Here is a 23,545-nt window from a genome sequence, read left to right as displayed (position 1 = left end):
ATTAACAGTAAGAAAACATATACCAGCTATTTCCTGATGCAACATATATCATGGATTTGCCAAAAATACTATGATATTTATTTACCTCATTAGAGTCACACATCTTGATGAAACTTTCTGATGAGGTGCAAACCTTTTTTTCCTCTCCAATAGTTACAATACCTGGGGAAGAATAAATATTCACATTATTTGGAATTCCTGGTACAGATCAACTTCCTTTTTATGAGAAAAGCTAAGAAGTTATTTTAACAATGATATCTGGGTTTTGTTGACAATCAGGAGTCTGGAGCAACTGAGGCAGCTGGAATTGCAGAGCCTGGAGAAGAGAAGGCTTTGAGGAGACCTTTTAGCAGCCTTCCAGGACTAAAAGGGTCTGTCAAGAGAGCTGGAGAGGGACTTTATACAAGGGCATGTGCAGTAGAACAAGGGGTAATGGCTTGATCTGAAAGAGGATAAGTTTAGGTTAGATGTAAAGAAGAAATTCCTTATTATGAGGGCGTTGAGGCACTGGAACATGTTTCCCTGAAAAATGGTGGACATTCCATCCCTGGAATTGTTGAAGGACAGGTTGGACGGGGTCCTGAGCAACCTGATCTAGAGGAATGTCTCCCTGCCCCATGGCAAGGGGTTGGAACTTGTCTTAAGATATCTTTCAAATAAAACCATTCCAGGATTCTATTCTATTTCAGCCAGCACAAAACACATTATCTATTTGGTAAAAGCCCTAGTAAGAAACAGGTAGGTAACAATTGTTCTGCCATTTCTGAAGATATCTTTACTCCTAGTTTTGATCAGCACAAGGAATAAAGAACCAGAAATGATTTGCAACCAGTTTATACACTTCAAATGTTCGCAAACCTTCTCTACCCTCATGTGGAAAAATATGCTCTATATTGGTTTCAAACTTATTGATCTGGTATAAAGCTTCTTCCACAAGTTATAAAAAAGCATTACACAAACTTGTACTTTATTTTTTCTCTTTTCAGCAGCAATAACTAGAATCTTCTACCTTGCTTCCTTTAGCTAGTGTCCAGATACTAAATCAAAGACTAGCTTGAAGAAAAAACTGCAATTAACTCAGTTACCATGAAAAATGGTTCTTTCCTAACATCAATCAGTGTTTTTTGCACTGAATCCACAGTAAAAAGGTACATTCATAGAATACACAATGTACATATTAGTGTTCTATGAACATCCTAAATAGAATTAATGAAAAAATAGTCATGAATATTAACAAAATAAAATATCATAGAAAGAAAAATAATATACTTGATGAGATCTGTACAGATAATTGCTTTTTAAACTCACCTGCCATGCTGTGTAGGGAAAAAAACTAAACAATAAAAAAACCCAACTTTCCTTCCCTCTCATGAAAGAAAAACGTGAAATATTTTATTTCAGGTTAAATTAAATGTGTACTATTATTGAAACCATTTTCTTGCAAAAGGAAATGGCCAAGGAAACAAAAGAAAAGATAAGAAACTGTCTGTTGAGAGTATGATTGCTCAAAACTCTGTGGGTTGAGAAATCACGAAGACCATAACACGCAGATTCAAACCAGTCTTGTAGAAGGATTGAATTACCATCACCAGCACAAGAATTCTCAGATATTTTAAGATCACAAATTCCTTTCTACCCAAATTTCACATTCTCTCAAAACACACATAGGTGCATATCCCCACATTATTCTAACCTCCAGCATTCAGGTTTTAGCCCCACTCCCTCTCTCTCTTTCAACCACTTTCTTAGAGTGTTACTACCAGTATTGTTGGTCCTCATCAAGGTTTTTGAAAGCAATTAATCTTGTGTCCCAATTCACCTCTGCAGAGACAGCTGAAACCCTAGGATCTCACATCTCCAAATCAGTGTCCTACCACAAAATTAAAAGTCGTTCTCCAGACAGATAACTAATTAAGCATTTTAGACAAGTTACAGCAATTTCTGAAGAGACTAAGCCAAAGCTCCATGACAGATTTTCATTTCTCTGGGGAGATTGACAAGGTTGACTCAGTTTTTGTTAGGACAGGCAATGCAGTTCATCTTTTATGCACTATTTAGACTAGTGGGTAAAAGGGCAGGGAGAGACACCTAACATTTGCTTCAGAAACACTGAACAGTTCATTTCAAACACTTGGAAGCAAAGTAGTGGAATGCTTTCATTTGTGAAATCTTTTCATTTAATGCTTTTTATTTACATACCATACTGGCGAAGATCCAAGCAGAGATTAGCTCCGTCCACTACGGTGGCATTTCGGCAAATGGTCCACAGGTTGAAGTACATGTAAACAGGCAGAGAAGTGAAAGCTGTAACTCCAAGCCAGGCCAACATAAAGATGTATGTCAGCATAATAAACTGCAGTAAAAAAAGGAAAAGCAAAACCAGAGGTAAGTCAGAATGGAACTGATTCACCATTGGAAAAAAAGGAACAGAAAAGTAATTAATGCATCGATGATTGGCTTGGTCTGCTTCAGTCCATATTTAATTTACAGTTTTGGTCAGATAATCCATTAATGATCAAGTCAAAATTATGCCAGAGCACTAACATGATGTTTCTGAAGAACAAGAATTATGCTTCCAGAAGTCCAAGCTTACTCCATGTTCCTCTCACCCTGGTGCCAACGATGGATGTACAGCAGCACACCTGAAGTACAGACAGCTGCACGCTTTGTGAAACATATCTGTCCCTCTCTCTCATCACCACTACTCCATAGTTAGAGCAGGAGACCTTATGGTTGTGTCTTCCACTATCAATCACGAAGTCAAAAATTAAAATTAAATACTGCAGGCTTTCCTTGTTTTTGTTTTAAAATTAGGCTCTTAATAAAAATGAGCCTTTATCTATGACTGCCACAAAATCTCACTGGCAAATCCATTTGGCATTGAACCAATGCGACCATATTTTTGCCATTCTTTTATTTCACTCATACATATTTGGGATCTACAAGTAAATTCATCATTCAGAGAAAAAAAGTAAGCAAATGTCCTATAAATATGTAAACATGCTACCTTGCTGCTCCTTTGCTGGCCTGACACCACTGGGAAGTACACTTATTAATAACAAACCATCTTTTGATTTTATGCTGTGGAAAGGATATGAAGAGGCTACAGGGTAAAATGGGGAAATTAGTTTCTAAATATTGAATACAAATAGCCCCAGTATTTGTTGGCTTCAGAAATGCTGATAAATCTAAACACATTACTGGAAACAAAAAATTTCATCACACAAATGTCACACTAACATTTTTCTAGCTGCTTACCTCAGAAAAATATTGGCTCTGAGAATAAAAAATAAGAAATATTTTTTAAAGCTGAATAAGCTGATCAAATATCTGCTAAAAATTAAACCTTAAAGAGTAAATAAGGGGGGAATGGATGATATTTTCTTTTTTGTTTTGTTTTGTTTTTTTTTTTTTTTTTTTAATGCAAGATGTCTCAATTCAGGTAATACAGGAAAAAGCTTAATACATTTACAGATTTTAGTTATGGAAATCAAATAAGATCAGAATCTGAAAGGTTGTAAATGGCACTAAAAATTGTAGCAGAGTGGCTTATCCACATTGATCTGATCAGGAAAAGCAATCCAAAACAACAAAAGGTCTGAATTGCAAATGAGATACCTTTATTGTGTTGAAGTTATGGGATGGTTGTTCTTAAGCAATATTAAAGAGACCTTAATTTGATTTACTTTAACTCACTTCCAAATATTATTAAATAAAAGTAATTTTAATTCTGAGGAAGTGCATTTACATAGAGATTTAATGTAGTTTAATTAATCCAGTTTAAAATTTATTTCAGATTAATTTTCCTGATTGTCTCTAGGCAAATGAGATTTGTAGTAGTAGTTTGAAAAGCTGTTTAATACTTTTGATATCAGCTTTCTATGGTTTTTTTTATTTAGTTCTCCATGCTTCAATACTCATATTTTACATTCATGCTTGTGGGTTACAAACTGTTTTAGCTTTTTCCTCACCTTCCAACTAGTTTAAAAGAAAAACTGATGTGTCCAATTTGCACACAAAGATTTCTAAAAATATATTCATGCAGGTAACAGCTGTTTTCCTTACAAAATTTTCCCAATAAACCTCTTACTATAAACCCAGGTGGTAAAATAGAGAAAGTGATAGCAAAGTCCAAAACAAATATGCATCCTTGAACACTGCTTTAGACATTCCCACGAGTCAGTTGCTTTATATATTGGAAATTCTATCCCATCTATTGCAGAGCAAATAGTTAACACAAGTAAATACTGTTCTGTACCTGCTCCTTTTCCTGTTGTTTTTATTGTTCTTTTACTGTTTTCTTTCCTTTCCATATTACAGTGTTAAAGTTAATGAAGAAATATCTGTCTCCACCCCAGGCACACACTTACAAATGATTACTTGGAAAATTACATAGAAATGTAGATTCAGGGATATGAATTCCCAACTAAATTGCTATGTCTGATCTTAATTTATTATCAAGACAAAGAGTTGCACTCATTTTTTTCTAAGGCAGGAATACTAAATAAGCAAGAAGACTGTATTTGTATAGACTTTAATTCTTATTTATTTTAGGAGTGTTTTAAAAGTAAACCAGCCTTCTAGACTATATTCTTAACTTGACAAAAACAAGTAAGTCTGAAGTCATACTTGTGGTCCTTTTAGAATTTGTGAAATAAACAATACTTATTGAATTTAGTATATGTCTCAGTGTAGCACATACATACAATTTAATGAAGTACTAAATCTTTTAAATTAGTTACATCATTGAAATGTAATAACTGTTTTTATGACTGGGCTCCACATAGATTTGAGAATCTTCCTGTTTTGTGATAAACACCAAATGGAGGAAAAAAGATTGGCCTTACCATGAGCATTACAAATTATTTTTAATATCTATTTATTTTCTGATCTGTAGTAATGATAAAGAAGCCTACTCAAAAATTTCAACTGAGATATTATAAAGTGCTAGTATAGCAAAGAGGGGGGGAAACAGAGATTATTAGCCTCTAAAAAATCTGCCTTGGGCATAAAATGGTAGTAGAAATCTGTCATATGATAGCGGCTGTGAGTCACAAGAGCTGCCTTCTCAGAGAGAACTGTCTGCTTGTTATGGAACAGATTCTCTTTAAAAACATGAATCTGATTGGTTGAGTATCTCAGAAAAATTGCTTAAATGATGATTTCATTTTAAAAACATACTATAGAAAAGGAAGAACTTCAGTTTTCCTCTGTCAGTTGCTTTCAGCTGAAGAGTCAATGGCCAATTACATACCTAATTTCATGTCATAACACCAAGAGCACCAAGAAGACAGAAAAAATATGTAAGTTTTCTTTGTTTATGTAAGAATAACTAAAATAAAAAACTTCAAGTTAAACCATGGGGTAATTATGGGTTATGCCTGGAAGTTGCTATCCCTGATATCAGTGAAGCAAACCACAGAAATGTGATCTGGGCAGTAATATACTTCTTGCTGTAAGAGCAGTAAAAAAAGTTTAATCTTGTACAACAAATTTGCTTCTAGCAATAGCAGGTGGTAGCTTCTTTTTATAATTGAATAAAACTATTAATTATTTTATTTTAAAAAAAGCAAACGGAAGAATAAAATCTTTTTTTAGATAATTTTCTCTGCTATTACAACCTTCCCTTTTTGCTCAAGAGAACTTACAAGGAATGCTTAAGGAGCCTGTTCTCTCCAGGAATTAAATTCAGAGGCCAATCTCCTGAGATTCAAAGGGATCTTTCTCCTTTGAAGTAGCATTCTGCTATGTGACAAGCTGAAGATTTCTGGAATAGCAGTGTAGCATCTTAAAGAGGTATCACAGTTTGTCCTTTATCATCCTAGCTATTGTGTTTACAGTGAGAATTACTTTCTCTGATCAGTTCGATTTTCACTCTAAGAAGCCAAACACTCAAAACAAACTAGAAGTGGTAGTGAAATTCATTTACTAAATAATGAAGATGAAAGATAACTAATTTAAACTCAGCTCACATTTGCAAAGAATAGGTGAAATGAATAATTATTTGAACAACAAAATCTTGAACCTTTTTAGTGTTTTGGGGTTTTTGTAACATCACTGTGGCTGGCAAAATGCTCTTGCCTGATTTTGTAAGATTTTCATTGCCTGTAATGGCTTTTCTGAGTTATAAATTGTCAAAGCAGGTGAATAATCAACCTTCTGGAATGATTTTATAAGTCAAAACAGACCAACATCAGGAAGCGGGTATTTCAATATTCTGAAATTGTTTGTGTGGAGCACAACTTCCCTGGTGGTCATAGCTGGTTGAAATCTTTTTTCCACTGAAAACATTACTTAAATCCTATTTTAATAAGATCAAGATTTCAGTTACTGGTTGGTTTGGGTTTTTTATTCCTCCTTCTTTCCTAATTTATGGGTACTTGTCCCATGAAAAGCACATTCATTAAATTTCAAACACTCTTCTTGTTTTAGTTTTGTTATAAATAATTTAGTACCCTGAAGAAACATTTGTATGATGGCTCAATGACCCTAGGGATAGAGACAGTGAAATCTTATCTAAAAGGTACAGTTTCTAAAAACAGAAATGTAAAGAAAAGGAAACAAATTAAATCTCATTTGTGTCATTTTATGAGGACACTACTGCTTACAACAAGAAAAATAATACAGAAACATAGCAACAAATTAAGTGCCCAAATAAAACCTAACTCCAGAAAGCTCATGTTGCCTTGTAATTTTATCTTTGTTCCACACCACTCAGTACTTACTTTTACACTTTCTCTCAATCTCATCATATATTTATTTTATATGAACTCCCTGATGTGAGCTCTCAACGCAGAGAGTTGCAAAAAGATGTGCACCTTGCTGTGTTTGCATCACATTGAGATTTATTACCCTATGACATACACACAGAAAATGTTTACTTTTAGCTACATGAAGTAAGAGGTTCCTTCCAAACCTCTTCACTGCTTCAGAAATTCCCATAAACAGCTTTTGCCAGAGATCAAAACCGCACCTACAGAGATCACGTACATCCATCCGGCTCAAAGCATATCATGCTTCATTATGAAACCCTGGCAGTGCTGGACACCACCCAGAATAAGCCCTGGCTGTCTCTTACGGGAATACTGGGAAGCAGCTGGCCTCTGCAGTGCAGTGCAGTCCAGGTTTGGGGTGCATTTTCCAGAACAAGGCGCTGTGTAGGAATTTTTGGCCACACAGAAGCATGAACAGAAAGATCTTTTCAATTTCTTCCTGAATTTTCCTGTCTCTCAAGCATCTCATTCACTTTAAATTGTCCATATATTTGATTTCAATACTAATAAAAGCTTATTTAGTTTTAGCACTTTGCCCAGACTCAAATTCACAATTAACCTTTGCCTTTCAGACCTTCTGCTTCATCTTGTTCGTTTTACCCAGAAAAAATTCCTCTGAGTTATTACTACTGTCTCTTTACCCTGAACACATTCTGCATAAATGCATTTGCATACTCTTTTTAAATAATTTATTGCAGCTGACACATATTTTCTCAAATGCTGAAATTTGTCTTGATGCATTTGTACTGGGAAAGTAGTGATAGAGTGTACAGTTCTCTCTTCAGGTTACAGGTCAGATTTAAAGCACTACACATTCCAACTTCAGGCCTGTTGTTTATTTGCATTCAATTTTCTATAATGCAGGGTTTTGACTACAGCTTACATCAACAGTCCAGACTCAATAAGGGCCCTTTATCAATAAACTTTTATGACAGAGCAGTTTAATGATTAGATATTTGTTCCTGTTCATCACCTGCATTATAACCCCACAGGAATTTAGTTCTTCTTTTCAGAAGTTCAGATTTGATCCAGCAGAGTTTTGCAATTTTTTTGCATTTTTAAAAAAGACTCCATAAACACTTCCCCCTCTTCCCAAAGGATTTCTTTTTGTGACAGCATTTTACATGCATAATTCCTCACATGCAAATATGAAAGAGAGTTAGTATAAAACTTGCCGAGTTCCTCTGGAAAACATTTTAACAATGCAGAAGCTCAAAGAGCCTCAGCTGCTTATTTTAAAATGTTGTCTAGAACCAAAAATGCTATTATTTATTAAAATGTAAATAAATGAAAAAATGAAAAAAAACCCAGCAGATGTCTTTAGACATAAACTTGTTAAAGAATGACTGTTGAGTAGCTCATAGGAAATGGTTTCTAATATTTTCCATTCTGTACTAACTAGCATCTCCAAATTCTAGAAAGGACTGTTGTTCTGACATTATCACTGTAAACCACAGAAAATACACACATGCAAAGTCTTTTCTATAACATCACTTCCATTGCTAACACTCACTTATTGGACATTTATAATTGCCTCTACAAAACATGTTCCTCCTCTCTCTCCCTAACATATTATCCTCCCAGGCACAGCTCCAAAAGTCTTGTTGAAACATGGATAGATTTCATGGTGTGCCATTACTGTCATGTGGTTGACATTCCTTGGCTTGCATTCAAGTCAATTGCTTTGAGAGGAAAAAAAAAAAAAAGCCAATATTGGTCCAAACTTCTCTCCATAGAGGGACAGACTTCTCAGGTTTGCCTAACTGAAATTCATTCATTTACTGAATAATACCTGATGAGAATTTCCTTTGATTATTAAAATATGTTACCATAAAAATATAAAATCACAGAAAATTGAAATTATATTTTGGAACCGTTTTGTTTGGCTTTTTAAGACATTTTTCTTCTACAGATAGTTTAGATGGAAGAAAAACTGATTTTGTCAAAATTAGGATCAATTCTCACTGTTGCTTTCTGCTTTCCATCTGCACATACATTTTTCCAAATGTGTATTTCAAGGATAAAATATTCCATGCATTATTTCTATTGCTGTGGAAACCATTTGGATGCATGTAAAAAACTGGCTTACTTTCTGATTTATGCTGTTGATTTGTTGGTAGCAGTGCAGGAGGAAATTTCCAGAGTCATGTCAGAAATTATTCTCTAAGAAATTGATTCATTTTTTCAAATATTGTTTATTAAACAAATTGATAAAATATCAGTTTGAAGAAGAAAACTTTGCATTGATGCAAGACAAAGTTTTACCTTAAGATGATATAATTTTTCTCTATAGTACTTCCTTAGAAACCAAATATTGTAATTTTTTTTTTATTTCTTAATTTTCTGTAGAATGTTGATGGGTTTGCAGCCTTGTGTTGCCTAAAGTTATCATTAGTTTTTTTATATCCTTCAGACAAGACTATAATTTTTGTAGTCTGACAGGTTTCTGAAGCCCTGTAGAAAGCATTGGATCTTTAGCACTCCTTGACAAAAGCAGAATTTCCTATGTATTTTTTTTTTGCAATCTTTCAAACAGGAATTATTTTTTTTCAAAATGCATATGCTCGTATTTTCACATTCACAAAGTTAGCCTTCTCCTCTTGTTTTTCTTACTGGTGGTACATTTCTAATGCTAGGAAGTGCTGCCTGGGAATATAGTTAAGGTATTTGCTTTGTATTTAAATGGGATTGAGGATAAATAATTTGGTTTCAAAAATGGCTTTTTGAAATATGGATTAGTAACTTTTAAAATATGGATATCTTCATTAAATAACCTTTTTCATGTGCTCTCCTCCCTATGTTCATGCAACGTAACAATTCAATTTGAAGCCATTAAGTACAAAAACCAATCAGTTCAATCCTTACCTTTTCCCTGACAGTGTAGGCTGGTCCTAGTAGTAAATTTACAAGGTTATGCTACCAAACAGCTGATAATTTTTTTATAAACCATACTCTAATGGTTTTCAGTGATGACAAATTTCCTATACAAAGATGAAGACATAACACTCAGCTGGGAAACGACTGAACAATACAGATTGTTTACATTTTTCGCATTTCCAAAATTTGCAATGCAAAATTTTTTTAGGAAATTTCCATGGTTTGTGGTTGGACACAAAGCAGTGAAGCTTAAACTAGTAAGCAGAAATAATAGTTATAAGTGTAAACAAATGTGTCACTCAAGGTTAATACTTGGCTGTCAAAAAAAAGGGCTTTCTTTCCTGATAAATTCTTAATGGGCTTTGAGAAACCCATGTGAAAATGAAGGGGTAGGGACCTTCCTTGCTTAATTCCTGTCTTGCCAAGCATTCAAAGTCAATAACACAGTCTTTTAAGATTTTATTGTAACCTTAAATAAATTTAAAAGTTTCCCTCCTTCCTATGCAAGCAATGACCAAAGATTTTTACAAAGCTAATTATGAATTCATAAGACATCAACAGGAAGATGCAGTTCATAAGAAGAACAAAGGTATATGGTTTCTGTGAATTTTCTGTCACCATAAAAATAATGAATTTGTAATAATTCCACTGATATTCAAAGGCTTAAATATCTATAATAAGAGTAAGATGTCTAGATGCAGTTAATAAGTTTCCCAGATGAGAGCAAGAATCAAAGAAAACTGTAATAATCTGATGGAACATTCAAGTTAAAGCTGGGATGGATTATCTGAACATAAGGGAAATAAACTATCATCTTAAGCATTTTGTGATGATCCATAAAATAAAGTTAAAGCCAATGGAGAAACTGCTCCCAAAGTCAAGCACACTTTGGATATGCATGACAGCAGTTAATTAACAAAAGATACTTACTGACTGAGCTTACATGCCAAGAAAAAAATTTGTCATCCATGTGCAAGACATAAAGCACAATGTGAAGTGAAAACACCCAGTTTATCACCACCAACAACAACATTGCTGTCAGCGAGCAGCAAGACCAAGAGAGGATGAGAAGGTACTGGGAAGGCACATTGCAACGTCTGGCACACCCCTCTGTTAAAGGATGTAATGAATACCGCAGTCAACAAAAGGGCTGCATATACAACACATGGGAAATTATGGGAGAAAAAGAATATCAAGTGAAAGTATGATTTTATATGCGCAATATTTCTGAGTGAGAAAATCTGGAACTATATTATAAAGAAAAACAAAAAGGCTTCAACAGATTACAGAAAAAGACAGAAAAAAGTAGATTCAGCACATAGATATACATAACAAAATTTCTGAGCTCATTACAAAATATTTCTAAAAGTATAACAAATAGTGAAAAAACCCCAACTTTCTTCTTTCTTTTCAAGACCCCATATGTATACTAACAATGCAGCTGGGAGAGAGTGACATAGTGATGGCTCTCTTAACCATTCAACTGAGCTTTGAACTGCTGCTAGGGCTTGTTCTTCCTGTTTCAAGATCAAGAGCAGAAAACTGCAAGGAACACAGTTCTGTAAAGAAATTTCAACACTGGTTCAGTATCCAGGGATAAGATGAATTCTAACAACCTATAAAATTGCTAATATATTTTCTTTCATCTACTAACTCCAGCAGTGTTTAGACAGCAGATGTTATTCAGCTAAATTCCAGCTAAAGGGGCCAGGCAGGATACATCCAACTAAATGTATATAATTGATTGAGGAACTTAATATAAAAGACATAACTTAAAAGACTTGAGGGTTATTTTTTTTTTTGTAGAAAATAGGACAGTCACAAAAAAATTCAATTCACCTGATAAAGTTTGCCTAAGCTGCCCTCTCCTTTAACTACTGAAGGAGCATAGGCCTTTTTCTTGACAACCTTAATTAGGTGGGATATATCTGTGCCATAATATAATCCCTCTGAAGTTAACTGCTCCACTAGCTTCTGGGTAATTTGTAGGGGGGAAAAAAATCATGTTTCTGGTTTTGAGTTGAGCAATCTGAAAGGTCAGAGCAGTATGAATCTCACCTCCCCCATTTCCCATATCACAGTGTGAAACTGCATGCAGCATACACAACTAATCATGTATGAAGACATGGGATTTTTACATACTTTCCCTAGTTAAAATTGTTTTAAAGGAATCTGGACCCATAAGGATATCTGCTGTCTTGGAGGGAAGGTCCTTTATTTCTCACAAATATGGTATGAAGCATACTGCATTCCATCAGATGGAGCAGAATTAAATAAGAAGCAAGGCCTCTGTGTCTGTCCGATCAGCAGTTTTACCCCAGAATACCCAGACATGGTATCTAATTTTCAGAAATGAGAGCTTCATTTCTAACATTCAGAAATAATACATCTGTTCTGGGTGGGAAAGTCAGCTGAGCCTGCACTGAACTCTCTTCCTCCTGTTACACAAAGAATCAAATGTCAATACGACGCAGTTTCACTGCCTCTGGAATAACTGGTCTGGTAAGGAAAAGATGCAGTGATGAGTTCACAGATGGTTTTTCAAAATATTTGTGCAGATTCCACAGTTCTTTTGCAAAATATAATCTGGAAATATTTTAGGAAGTTCATGTTTTAGTTTTAGTTGAGGCACTCAAGAAGCATGTGTAAAATAGCCCATAGGTAATCAGATATCCAGAATTATTTTCAAAGGCAGAAAAATACTTGTCAGTGATTAAATGAAATACTCCTAAAACTAAAGATACAGAATGTATATGTACATGCAGTTTAGAATATAAAACATCTCTCTAGAGCCATAACATCGTTCTTTTGAAAAGCAAGGTACAAAGAAATAGAAATACAACTACCACAATTAAGTCTTCATATATTTTTTTCTGATGAAATAAAACATAAACCAAACCTCCGTTCCCATTTTATAGCATAACATGAGGGGGAAAGTGTCATTGTATTTCTATTGACTCTATGAACAAATACTCTAAAACAAGGTGTAAATGAGGTTTTCCATGGCCAAGGGAGCTGAATATAATAGGAAGGGTATTAAATTGCAAACATGAAAACAGTGTTACAGTTGGCATCAGTCCTGTGTCCCATTCTTTACTAATCATGCTGCAGCACAGCTATATATGAATGTTTATTTAATACTCTAAAAGCATGTTCAGGCATGGAAAAATGAAGCCTAGAATGAAAGGCATCCCTCCTCGAATGTGACTGGCATTGTTTTACTGCTTTTGTTTTACTTTTCACAGTAAATTGAGTCTGCAAACAGTGCCAGTGAGAGCCTTCACTGTCACTTTCACAAGGCCTCTCTCAGGTGTGAGAGGCTCTACTCCATGGCAGCACTGATATGACTTGGATGTTAAGCCTCTGAATGCTCATATCAGCTGATAAGTCAACTATACATTCACTGGAAAGGTTAGGCTGAGCTATTTTTTTTTCCATTACTTCAGGCAAAAAAAATTTCTTTTTCCAATTCAGAGCTAGAAAGTGAGCTATTTGCAGCTAAGGAGGGAGGTCAGGAAGAGCACATGAAGCTCCTTCAGATGTTGGCTATCAGTGTTCTCAAAAGTCTGCTTTTCAAAAATATTTCTTAAGAAAGAGAAAAATGTGTTAATTTTTTGTATATTTCTATATATAGAAAATATACCTTATTTATACAAAGTTAAAATAAATTTTTCTTTCTTGAAATTTTTTATTGATTTTTTCCTATGTTTTCATAATAGGTTTAGTCAGAGACATAAGAAATTTGCTCCTGTAAAGTATTAATGACAAACAACTGATGACAATGGTAAAGCTGAAGGTCTTCATTTTCAGACTTTAAATGAAATGTTAAATGCTAAACTTCGATTTAGAAAGACATCAACAAATTTGATGTGAAACTATAGTCACAACTGGAGTTTTTACAAAGGTGTTTTTGATGTGGAGCCATTTTTATAATTTTAATTTTTCAAAACAACAAATATCCTGTGTCTACATTTCTGTTAGCATTAAGGCACTGCTAAAAGAAACCAACTGTTTAATCTTTGACAGTTTAGATTTTTAATATCTACAAAATTACTAGCTCAAAACCGTATACAAGAAGAATTCTTGCAACTTGTAGTATCTGCCAACCCTTTTCAATAGCATTATCTCATTTTGGCAAGCGTACAGAACAAAATTTATTACAGCACTATTTTAGCAATTGAACAATCTGGCCTTGACACACAATACTGATTTGGTTTCATTTACCTCTCCACTATTCTTTTTGTTGTTCTAAGGTCTTATTTCTTGATATGTGTTATGGAACTGAATAAATTCTAAACACATCTGTCTTGGATTGAAATATTTTGTAATTCCAAATATATGTCTTTTTTAAACCTAAGATGTTATTTTTTCCTTAAGAATTTTAAGAATGAGACAATGAAAATCAACCTAGTAAAGAGGATATCAAGTTTTAATTGACATATACTCTCTAGAGTACAGTCACTAAAGCCAGAATAGTAATCCAAAATAACTCCAGACATTTGTATAGCAATCTTACTGACACGGCATCAAAATGAGACAAGCAATCAAACAGCAGGTTTGGGGTTTTTTCACTAGGAAAAAGAAAAAACTGACTTCAAGAACAAGGACAACAAGGTATTTAACTCAAACTAATTGATGAGTTGTTTTAATTGTGGCCATAAAGACTATACAGCCTGAACCTTAGCTGCACCATGTACATCAACCCAGGGCTTCTCAAAGTAAAGCACAAACATTGCAAATTACTGATGAGGAAAGCAAAGTGTTGAAGGAAATAATTTCATGAATAACGAGTAATAACAGTGATCTTAACCATGGAATAGCTGCTTAACCATTCATTTCTTCTAGACACATACTATAGAATTACAGTTATCAAAACTGAGAGAGGATGTAGCACTGCTCTGCTGCAGTGCTGAGGACAGGCATTCATAGAAGCTGTGAAGCAAAAGTGCTCTGAAAATCGTGCTACTCTATACAGAATTGGAACTAACTCAGTAGGCCCTCAGTGAATACAGATTAGAGACTTCTTTCCAGAAGATGAAGGCTGTGTTGGCATAAGCAATGACTGCTCTTAATTTAAAATGTTCTCAGTCTTTTTTTATATATTTATTTAAAGGTTTTAAAGCACTCTTAGTCAAAGTGCCAAGATCATAGAACGATGACAAGAACAAAAGAAAAGGAGACAAAACCTCAGGATTATTATGGAGCAGGTTACATTTACAGAGAGATGACATACAGACTGCATTCTCCAATTTACACGAGGCAGGTCATCTGTGTCCAGTTTAACCTTAAATCTCAGGGTATGCAAAGTACTCGTTTAGATAGTTCTTTGTGCTTGGAAGTAACTATTGCTTATATTTGTTACAGACTGTATTGCACTTAATTAAATGTTGACACTTAAAGTGGGAAACCCAACCCTGCCTACAATTTATAGGTTATTTATCATTAATATAGCATAAAAATAAGTGTACTCTAACACCCAGATCTATTTGGCTGTAATTATTCATTTAGTATTCATCACAAAATATGAGGTTTTCATGCAGATTGTGTTTTCAGAAATATCTAACTCCAACAGCTACCAAGCACACAGGCCTTTTAGCTTAGACATAGAGCAGTCAAATAAAAAAAAACCAAAACAAATTAGTCACTTACCTGACACTGAACAGAAATTTTGAAATAATCCCATTTGAAACAGTCACCAATTTTAGTATGATAAAGTTCGATTTAAGTCCTAGTACAAATCAAAAATTTTTGATTCCAAATTTTCCAGGGTTATAAGTGAATGGTCCCTCCAAACCAGAGATTAACACAGGAGTAAATAATGGCCTGTTTGCCATTTAGAACCTGATGACAGGCCTCAGCTTGTTCCAAAGAGGAACAGGTAAGATTTCTAAAACAACTGAAAATATTAGTAGGGAAATATTTAATTCCCAGTAGAGCTGGAGGCCTTACAGTCTTAGTCCTGCTCAGTACAGCTTATGTTGCTGAGGTAACAAGCTTTCTCACTCAGATGGTAAAATTCATTGCTCCTGAGAAGCAAGAATTACTTAGCATTTAACCAGTACAGGGAATATTTGTAACACTCTGTTCTCCTTTTAAACACCGAACTGAGGTATCACAAAATATTAAAGAAAAACAAAACCAAAAAAATAAACATCACAAGGCACTAAAAATATATACAGAGCATATTGAATTTGTCACAAAAGCTTTCTTAGCCACTTACCCAGGCACTCACACATCTGCCACAAGTGGTGATTTTGAAATCTCCATAGAGATCCTTGATGGCACCAGTTGTAAAGAATCCCTCCACCATCAGCAGAATGCCATATACAAAGAATGCAGCTGCTACACCATATATCACGTACTTGAAGATGTCAATCCTGTGTAGGAACAGCAAAAATTAATTATCTGCATAAATATTTAAAGCTGACTCTGAAATTTCAGGGTGAGATAATCAGACCCCCTGAGCCTCAAACTGGAATGACTGACTGGAAGTGTAAGCGCTGATGTGCCATAATGACAGGTGAAGCTGAGGACAGGAATGAACTTTGAAATAAAATAGTGTTGATATAAGAAACACTGGGCCATTGAATCTAATTAAATGTAAAAAATGGATCTGTTTAGGTAAGACAGCAAAAATTGTCACATCGATTTAAAGTCAGTTACTTTCCAGGTTTTTTTGCCTCTAAACGAAGTTGAAAAGAAAAAAAAGAAAAGGAAAAAAAACCTGACACATCTCCTAAGTCATACATTCTATCCAGCACTTAGGTTATAGAAGATATTTAGTTGCACTCTTCAATAAAACTTTCTACACATACAAGTCTGCAATGTCAGTCTGTGCTACCTTCTCATTGTTATTCTCCCACTTATTCTCCAGTGGACAAAGTGTTTGAAACAGAATAATAAAGTCATCAAGAGAGATCCCTTACTTCCAACCAGAAACATATTATTTCAGAAGTAACGAGGTCAGATCATCTGGAATTCTTCTATAATGAGGCTTTAAAATATAAAAGGCACACAGCTGGAGCAGTGGAGGGATGGCTTGCAGTGTGACATGCAGGGTCCCAGAAGGCTCAATTCACTACAGAGATTACCTGGGTTGTGTGGTTGTTCTGCCCAGCACTGCCTGTAAGTTCAACCTTGGCTCAAGGAGACTGTGCCTCCTGAATGTTCTTTCATGACCAGCATTTGGGACAAGATTTTTTTTGATAGCACCGCTCTGCTCTTTTGTCTAAACTTGGAAATATTCCTACTGGCCATAGCCTTAGATCAGCAGATTTCAAAGTTTTCTACTTGAACTTCTCTAAAAAAACTAACCACAGTAAATTTTCCGTTTGTTGATGTGACAGGGAAGGAGCTGTGCAACTCCTTATAAAATTGCTACATTCAGATTTGAGATGCTACTAAATTCCAATCATATTCTCTAGGTCAAGGTAGTGACACCTCCTAACAGAGAAAGACATTAGGATCTGCCAGATGAATTTTGACACGCCATTACCCACACTGGATGTTTTCTCAAGACAATAATTATTATTTTTATTGTTATGAAAGGAAATATTTAAGGATAATAATTCCTTAGGAGCACACTTTCCATCATCACTCAAAAAGACAACTCATAATACACATTTTACATGTATAATACAATAAAAAAAGCTCAAAAACCTGTTAAAATATCTTTGAGCTTGAATGGTTTTCAAAAGATTCAAAGTCAGGTTCAGGTCTACATTAAAAAATGCAATCAAAATGCAGTTAAACTTCTGACATAACTGGGGATGGGAGAAATTCTGGAAATGAATGCTTCAGGAAATGAGACAGGTTATGTTTTTCCCTAACATTCTAATACCAAAGCACTTCCAGCTTTTTTTCTAAACGTTGCTTTTTGTTTATGCTCAAATGAAAACTAGAATAAGTCAATTTCTGTATGGAATAGACACTTGAACAATTCAAAAGGGTGAGAAAAAATTAATACTGTTGATGGTATGAGATGATGCAGATGAAATTTATTTTGATATATATATATTCTGATTACATTGCAAAAATCTCATTTCCCTGATTTGATAGTAATTCAGCCATTATAACATTTTTTTTAACTACAAAACTGTGATTTAAGTCTATCTTGTCAATAGCGATTTTAAAAAAAGGTTACAAAACAAATATCAACTTTGTGGTTATTCCATAAAAACTCTTCCAATTCCTATATTATATACTTTAAACAATTGTGACCTTCACCAGTGGTTGAAGTCTGGGAGTTCTGCCAGCAGCAGCTCCCCTCAGACCTCAATGTGCTCAGTTACAAGCTCTCATTGCCCTAAAGAGATTAGGACTTTTGAGAAGTCTAGAGACTATTTCAGTCCTTACAACAGCCCTTTAAACCATCTGTGCTGAGTCTCCCACTGAGCTGCTTGTGTCAAAAAGTGTGCTAAGAGATCTCTGCTTTTTCCTCAGCCTTATGTGCATCTACAGGAATAACTTTCACTTAAGCCTTCCTTTCACAAAAGGAAAAAATATATATAGCCCAACAGTAGCCAAATATAGAAATCTATTTCCTTCTCATCCACTCGTTACAGAGAGGTCATAAAATCTCTATTCATCAGACTATATGGGATGAAATAGCCAGGCTTATTCCAAGGGAAAAGGATCCCCTGTAAAGCAAAAAGTAAAAAGATAAATGAAAATGATGAGACAATCACTTAGCTACCTCTTTAAAAGACAGGTAGAATTGTATTGCAGTGTAGCTACATTTAGTGTCTGCTGTATTTAAAGAAAATATATTACAACTACTTCATATATATATATATAGTTTTGAAGATAGCATTGTTAGTAAGTTATTCTGCAGCATTTAATACAGTTCACATAAACTTTTATTTTCTCATTAAGTTATAATAGATAAAAGATAGACCTTATAAAATGGAGATTGCCTTTCTTTAAAATAAAATGTAATTCTTTGTGGATGAACTCACGGAGATTAATTGCCATCTGTGCTTCAGCAGATTCTCAAATGCTGCAGACAGAGCATGAGAGCAAGCAGGGAGGTAGAAGGGAATGGCAGAAGGGGAGATGAACGTGAGCCAATGGGCAGGATGGGTAAGGACAAAGAAAAAGAACAAGAAGGCTTACACTTGTGTAAGCTGAAATGGAAGGAAAGATGTGGGTAATGAGCAAAGGAAAGAAACAAAACAATAATGATAAAATTTTGTTCTTCTGACAGGATTGGAAATATAGACACTATTTTACAAAAAAAATCTTTTATATTTGAAAAATTAACATTATTATTAAAACTACTCTGACCTAGGCTGCTGAGTAGAATAAGCTGAATGATTATCTAAACTTTAAATAATTGTGAAAAGCATCCTGAAGTTAGTAAAAGATTTTTTTAAAAAAATACAGAATAATCTAAGCCATATATTTGTCTTAATCTGGTAGGTTCTCCGTGGATTCTGGATCTGACCTTCCTCACAACACTATGTTCAGAAACATTAAAAACATTATTGTTTTCAAATTGCAATTTAAATCAAACTGATCGTTCAATTTTTAGTTCTTTCTCGGCTGCCAGGTCATTAATTATTCCATATTAACCAGACTAGCCTAATTCATTAGTCTGAATCTGGATTCTATCCAACAAGAAGCATATTCAAAATATCTCTAGAGAAAACACTTTCTTTTTCTGGCAGAAGCTATTCAGGGAAGCCATCGGTGCTACCTTCTCAATGAACAGGTTGGAACTGAAAACCGAGTAGACAATCCCAGCAGAGACAAGTCAGAGGTGAGTGAAAATATTCTTAGTGAGTCAGACAAATGCTGCAGATTTCCTACTGAGTATTTTCATGGTGTTTTGGCAAATTTAAGTATTAAAAATTATAATAAATCAGCAAGAAATAAAATAATTTGTTAAACAAACTTGTCTATGTTCAGCAGGTTTTTTGAAAAGTGTCTTAATATAGTTTTGGAACAATCTACATACTTGCTAGGGATATTTTTTTTTTAATTTGGTTAATATAGGAATGCAGTACAGACATTTAGTTGTAATTAGCAGCTAAAGTTCACACTAATTTGCCCTGTGACATGATTCTTATGCTGCCCAGAAAACCATTATATTCTAAAAAATTATGTGTGCACTTCAGGCTAAACAAGTGATAAAAGCCTAATATTCCAAAGGTTTTCATTGGCTTACCCAGCAGATTACCAGATATTAGTGTGGGACTAGTTTTCCTGAATTTATAATTCTGTCTCATGTTTCTATTCCAGAATTTATAACATAACTTCTCCAATATATACAACAATATTAATATATTGCAGGTGTGAAGTAGAACATGATTGTCAGTGAATTGTACCTATACTCTCTGAATGTAAGAACTTTTAGGCAATTACATCTATTTCCAAACTAAAAACCCCCAAATATAATAAGAAAAATAAAATACCAGAGCAATCAAAGTACTGAAATGTTAATAAGATTACCATAGTACAATATCTAATGAAAAACTGCCCCCTTTTTTTTTTTTTTTAGCCTGAATAGAAGATTTAGAAGGATGAGAAATACATGCAAATGTCACCATTGGGGTAGAAGGGCTTCTCCTGTTTTGGAGGATTATTTGAATTTTTTTAAATTTGTTTTCTCTTTCAATGACGGGGAATTTTGAATACTTGATGTTTACATCTAGAACACACAATAACCTCTGTTACTCTGTAAACCAGCAGAAATGCTGGCTTCCATGCTGATCCTCTTGTCCCCCAAGGGCTGATGCCAAGAGGGTGTTAAGACACTGAGAGAGCAGCCTCCCCCCTTACACTGTCTCAAGCATGTAGAAATAGCTTTGCAATTGTGTTTTTAGAAGGCAGACAAGATATAAGGGGATGTTTGCAAGCAAAAAGGTCTGGTTAGGCTATGCAGAAACCAAGCCCCCTGGAACTTTTGAAAAGATGTGCTCAGGTTCTCCTGCGAACCAGCTGGGAACAATTTCTTGGCATCAGTTCACAATACTATTCACTTAGACAGATTGAGCAAAGAAGAAGATAGCTTCTTCTTTGAAGAAAAAGAAATTGTTAGGAAAAGGAGGAGACAAACAAACTTCTGAAGGAAAACAAATAGGGAGAAAGAAGAATTTATTAATAGTCATGTACTACCTGCAAAGTCAGACAAAAACCCCTAAGTAAAAGCCCAATGAGGTAAAAGAAACTGTAATATTCTCACCGTGAAGGGAAAAAATACTAAAATACTAAAAAATTTCAGCAGAAGTCCATGAGGAGTTTTTTCTAGACTAGGTTAATAAGGAGTCTAACTTCTAAATTTCAGGTGGAAAGGAAATAAAACTGGAGTATAGAATGCTCAGCTAAAGTTCGTCAGGAAATGACAAGAGAAAGGATTAACAGTAAAGAAAGGATAAGACCAAAAAAGACCAAAAATTATTTTTTATTAAAGTAGAATCAAAATACAATAGAAATATTGAATAATATTGGATATAGAATAGAAAGAAAACAGAGACTTTGATTAGGCATTGCTGGAAGAAATTTTGTGTGCAATCATAGAAAACATTTGCTCAAAACTAAAGCCAGATTGTAGTATTATATAAAGACGACATCATCCTACTACAATATGCAAGTTACATTCATATTCTGCAAGGGCCAGATTTTCTTGTTCTGCTCTGAAACAAAACTGATGTGACATAAGTACCCATTGGTTTTAATTTGTGACGTACAACTCTCTACAGCCATGCAGAATAGAGCCCTAGATCATCATCCTCTACAAGTTTGTTGCTTCCTTCCTAGGAATGGAATGGCTGAGCACAGATTTCTTGCAGAACATCTAAAAAGCCATCAAACTAATGGAAGAAGAGCAAAAGCAGCGCAAACCACATCTCTGTTCTGTGATTCCTGTAACTTTCTTGAAATGGAAGATCCAGCATAAGTATTTTAGTAATCATGAAAAGTTTGACTCCAAAACACGGAACTTTTACTATGACCGATGGACATGGCTTCTCCTCAACATTGTTTTTTATAACCTAATTTTGTTCTGTCTAAAACTACTTTCTTAGAAACTTTTTAGAGATGCTAATTACAGATGAGATCAGAAGCCTGAAGAAGGCGAAAGCCCCACTGGAACTGGTGCAGAGTATTGTGCTGACTTCTGGTGGAATTACATGATGGTTGTTGTACACTGTGGATACTGAATTTCCAGGCAATCTTCTGTGGCAGTAAAGTGTAAAAGATGTTGCAAAATCATATGGCAAGATTTGTGAGTGTTTAATTAGTACAACTACAAACTTGGAGGCATGCAAAGTACATACTGACAGTGTAAGACTTTCAGCTTGTTACTGTATGTCCAGATTGGGATCATAATAGTGAATTTACCCTTTCCAGATATCCTGTGGAACAGAGAGCTTGCTTTACTTGCTGCATAAAGCATATTTAGCAATATGGGTATTATATATAAAGATACACTTTCCATTTTATCTGTTTATAAAGTGAACTAAGACTAAAGAGAAATAAAGGCAGTTAAAAAAGAAAAAGATATTTCTGTGGAGATGAACCACCTATTGAGAAAGGGAAAATCACAAGGCATTAAGTTGTTATAGCTAATCTAAGATTCCAGTCAACCAGGAAGGAGAGCTACTTAACACAGTACTAAATAATACAGATGTCTGCTGAAAAGTAGGAGACTCTATTTGCACAGAAGAAGACCAATAAATTCTTTATGTAAGATCACTCTGCTGGTATTCACATGCACTGCTATGAATTTTCCAGATTATTCCACTGGTATTCTCATGGGGTGAATTTCCTTATTCAATTTCATAAAATGAGGACTATGTCTTTGCAAGTAATTGCCAAATCCTAAATTTTACTTACATAAGTTCTCATTGGTATTGCCTTTAACAGAATAAAGAAGACTGGACTACATAATATAGCTGAGTAGGTGGTAAATGTGACTTTTCAGTGCTGTATAATCTTGTAAAGGTCATGTTCTCAGGTGCTGTAATATTTTTTTGCGGAATTTGATGCATCTGCCAATGACATCAGATCTAAAATTCTATGTTCTGCATCTAATATTTAATATGCTGCGTTGTCCAGTTCTGCTATTTATATGTGACTCAGTTATTCCAATGAAATAAAAACTGTTCTCCTTAAATAACCTGAATCTTCAATGACATTGTGCTCTCTCTGGTGGTTCCTGCCAAATTATAATTCCCAAAGAAGATACGTGGGTCAAGGTTGGATATTCCATGCAGAGAAATCTTCATTCTTCTACACAATCTCTGTTGCTGTTTCCAAACATGCTATGGCACAGGCCTGTCTAAGTTAGCAATTATTTGATAAAGAGCTTTGTATGTTTGGCTTTCTGTAATAGAAATAAAACATAACATATGTTAAAATTTAGAGAACGCTTTTGTAAGAGATCAAAAATGTAGAGGGAAAACCAGATTACTACTATTGCGTATTAAGTTGATGCCTTAAACAGAATCATCACACAGTCTAATGCAAATGTTTGTACATACCACATTTAATATTAGCTGTCCTTTACTACAGGACACATTGTAATAACTTTCATGGCATTCCACTAGTATAAATGCAGAAAGATTGATGCTAACATTAACATTTTAGTGCTACCAGCATTTAACTTGTGACTGCAGCAAAGACAATATCAACAAAAAAAAAAGACAGGAAATCATGACATCCATTTATCTACCTCTCAAAACATTGTTTTTTATCCCTAAGAGGGGAGATACAAAAGATTCTACACCATTTTTTTTTGTTTTACTCGAAAGAAAACAGTTGTGCATACATAGGTGTATTACAAAACAACACTATCTAATAAACCCTGACTATATACTAACAGAAAAGTCATCAGCAGGCATCAAACTTGGCCACAGCAGTACCTGAAACACAGGTTTCACACCCAGAAAGGA

At 34.5% G+C, this 23,545-nt stretch overlaps 1 protein-coding gene across 1 annotated transcript in view; it reads right to left on the bottom strand.

Moving 5' to 3' along the window:
* Nucleotides 1–23,545, bottom strand: part of GPM6A (glycoprotein M6A) — a 114,535-nt gene that overhangs the window by 9,481 nt on the left and 81,509 nt on the right. The window contains exons 3-5 of the mRNA XM_054292536.1: nucleotides 15,871–16,027; nucleotides 2,200–2,353; nucleotides 86–162 (exon numbers count right to left, since the gene is read on the bottom strand). Coding sequence (XP_054148511.1) covers nucleotides 86–162; nucleotides 2,200–2,353; nucleotides 15,871–16,027 — 388 coding nt within the window. The remainder of the gene's footprint in view (nucleotides 1–85; nucleotides 163–2,199; nucleotides 2,354–15,870; nucleotides 16,028–23,545) is intronic.

This window comes from Melozone crissalis, unplaced genomic scaffold (assembly GCF_028551555.1).
Source record: "Melozone crissalis strain CALT ecotype California unplaced genomic scaffold, PUWL_Pcris_2 ptg000006l_1, whole genome shotgun sequence".
NCBI lineage: Eukaryota > Metazoa > Chordata > Aves > Passeriformes > Passerellidae > Melozone > Melozone crissalis.
This window is presented reverse-complemented; position numbering and strand designations above follow the sequence as displayed.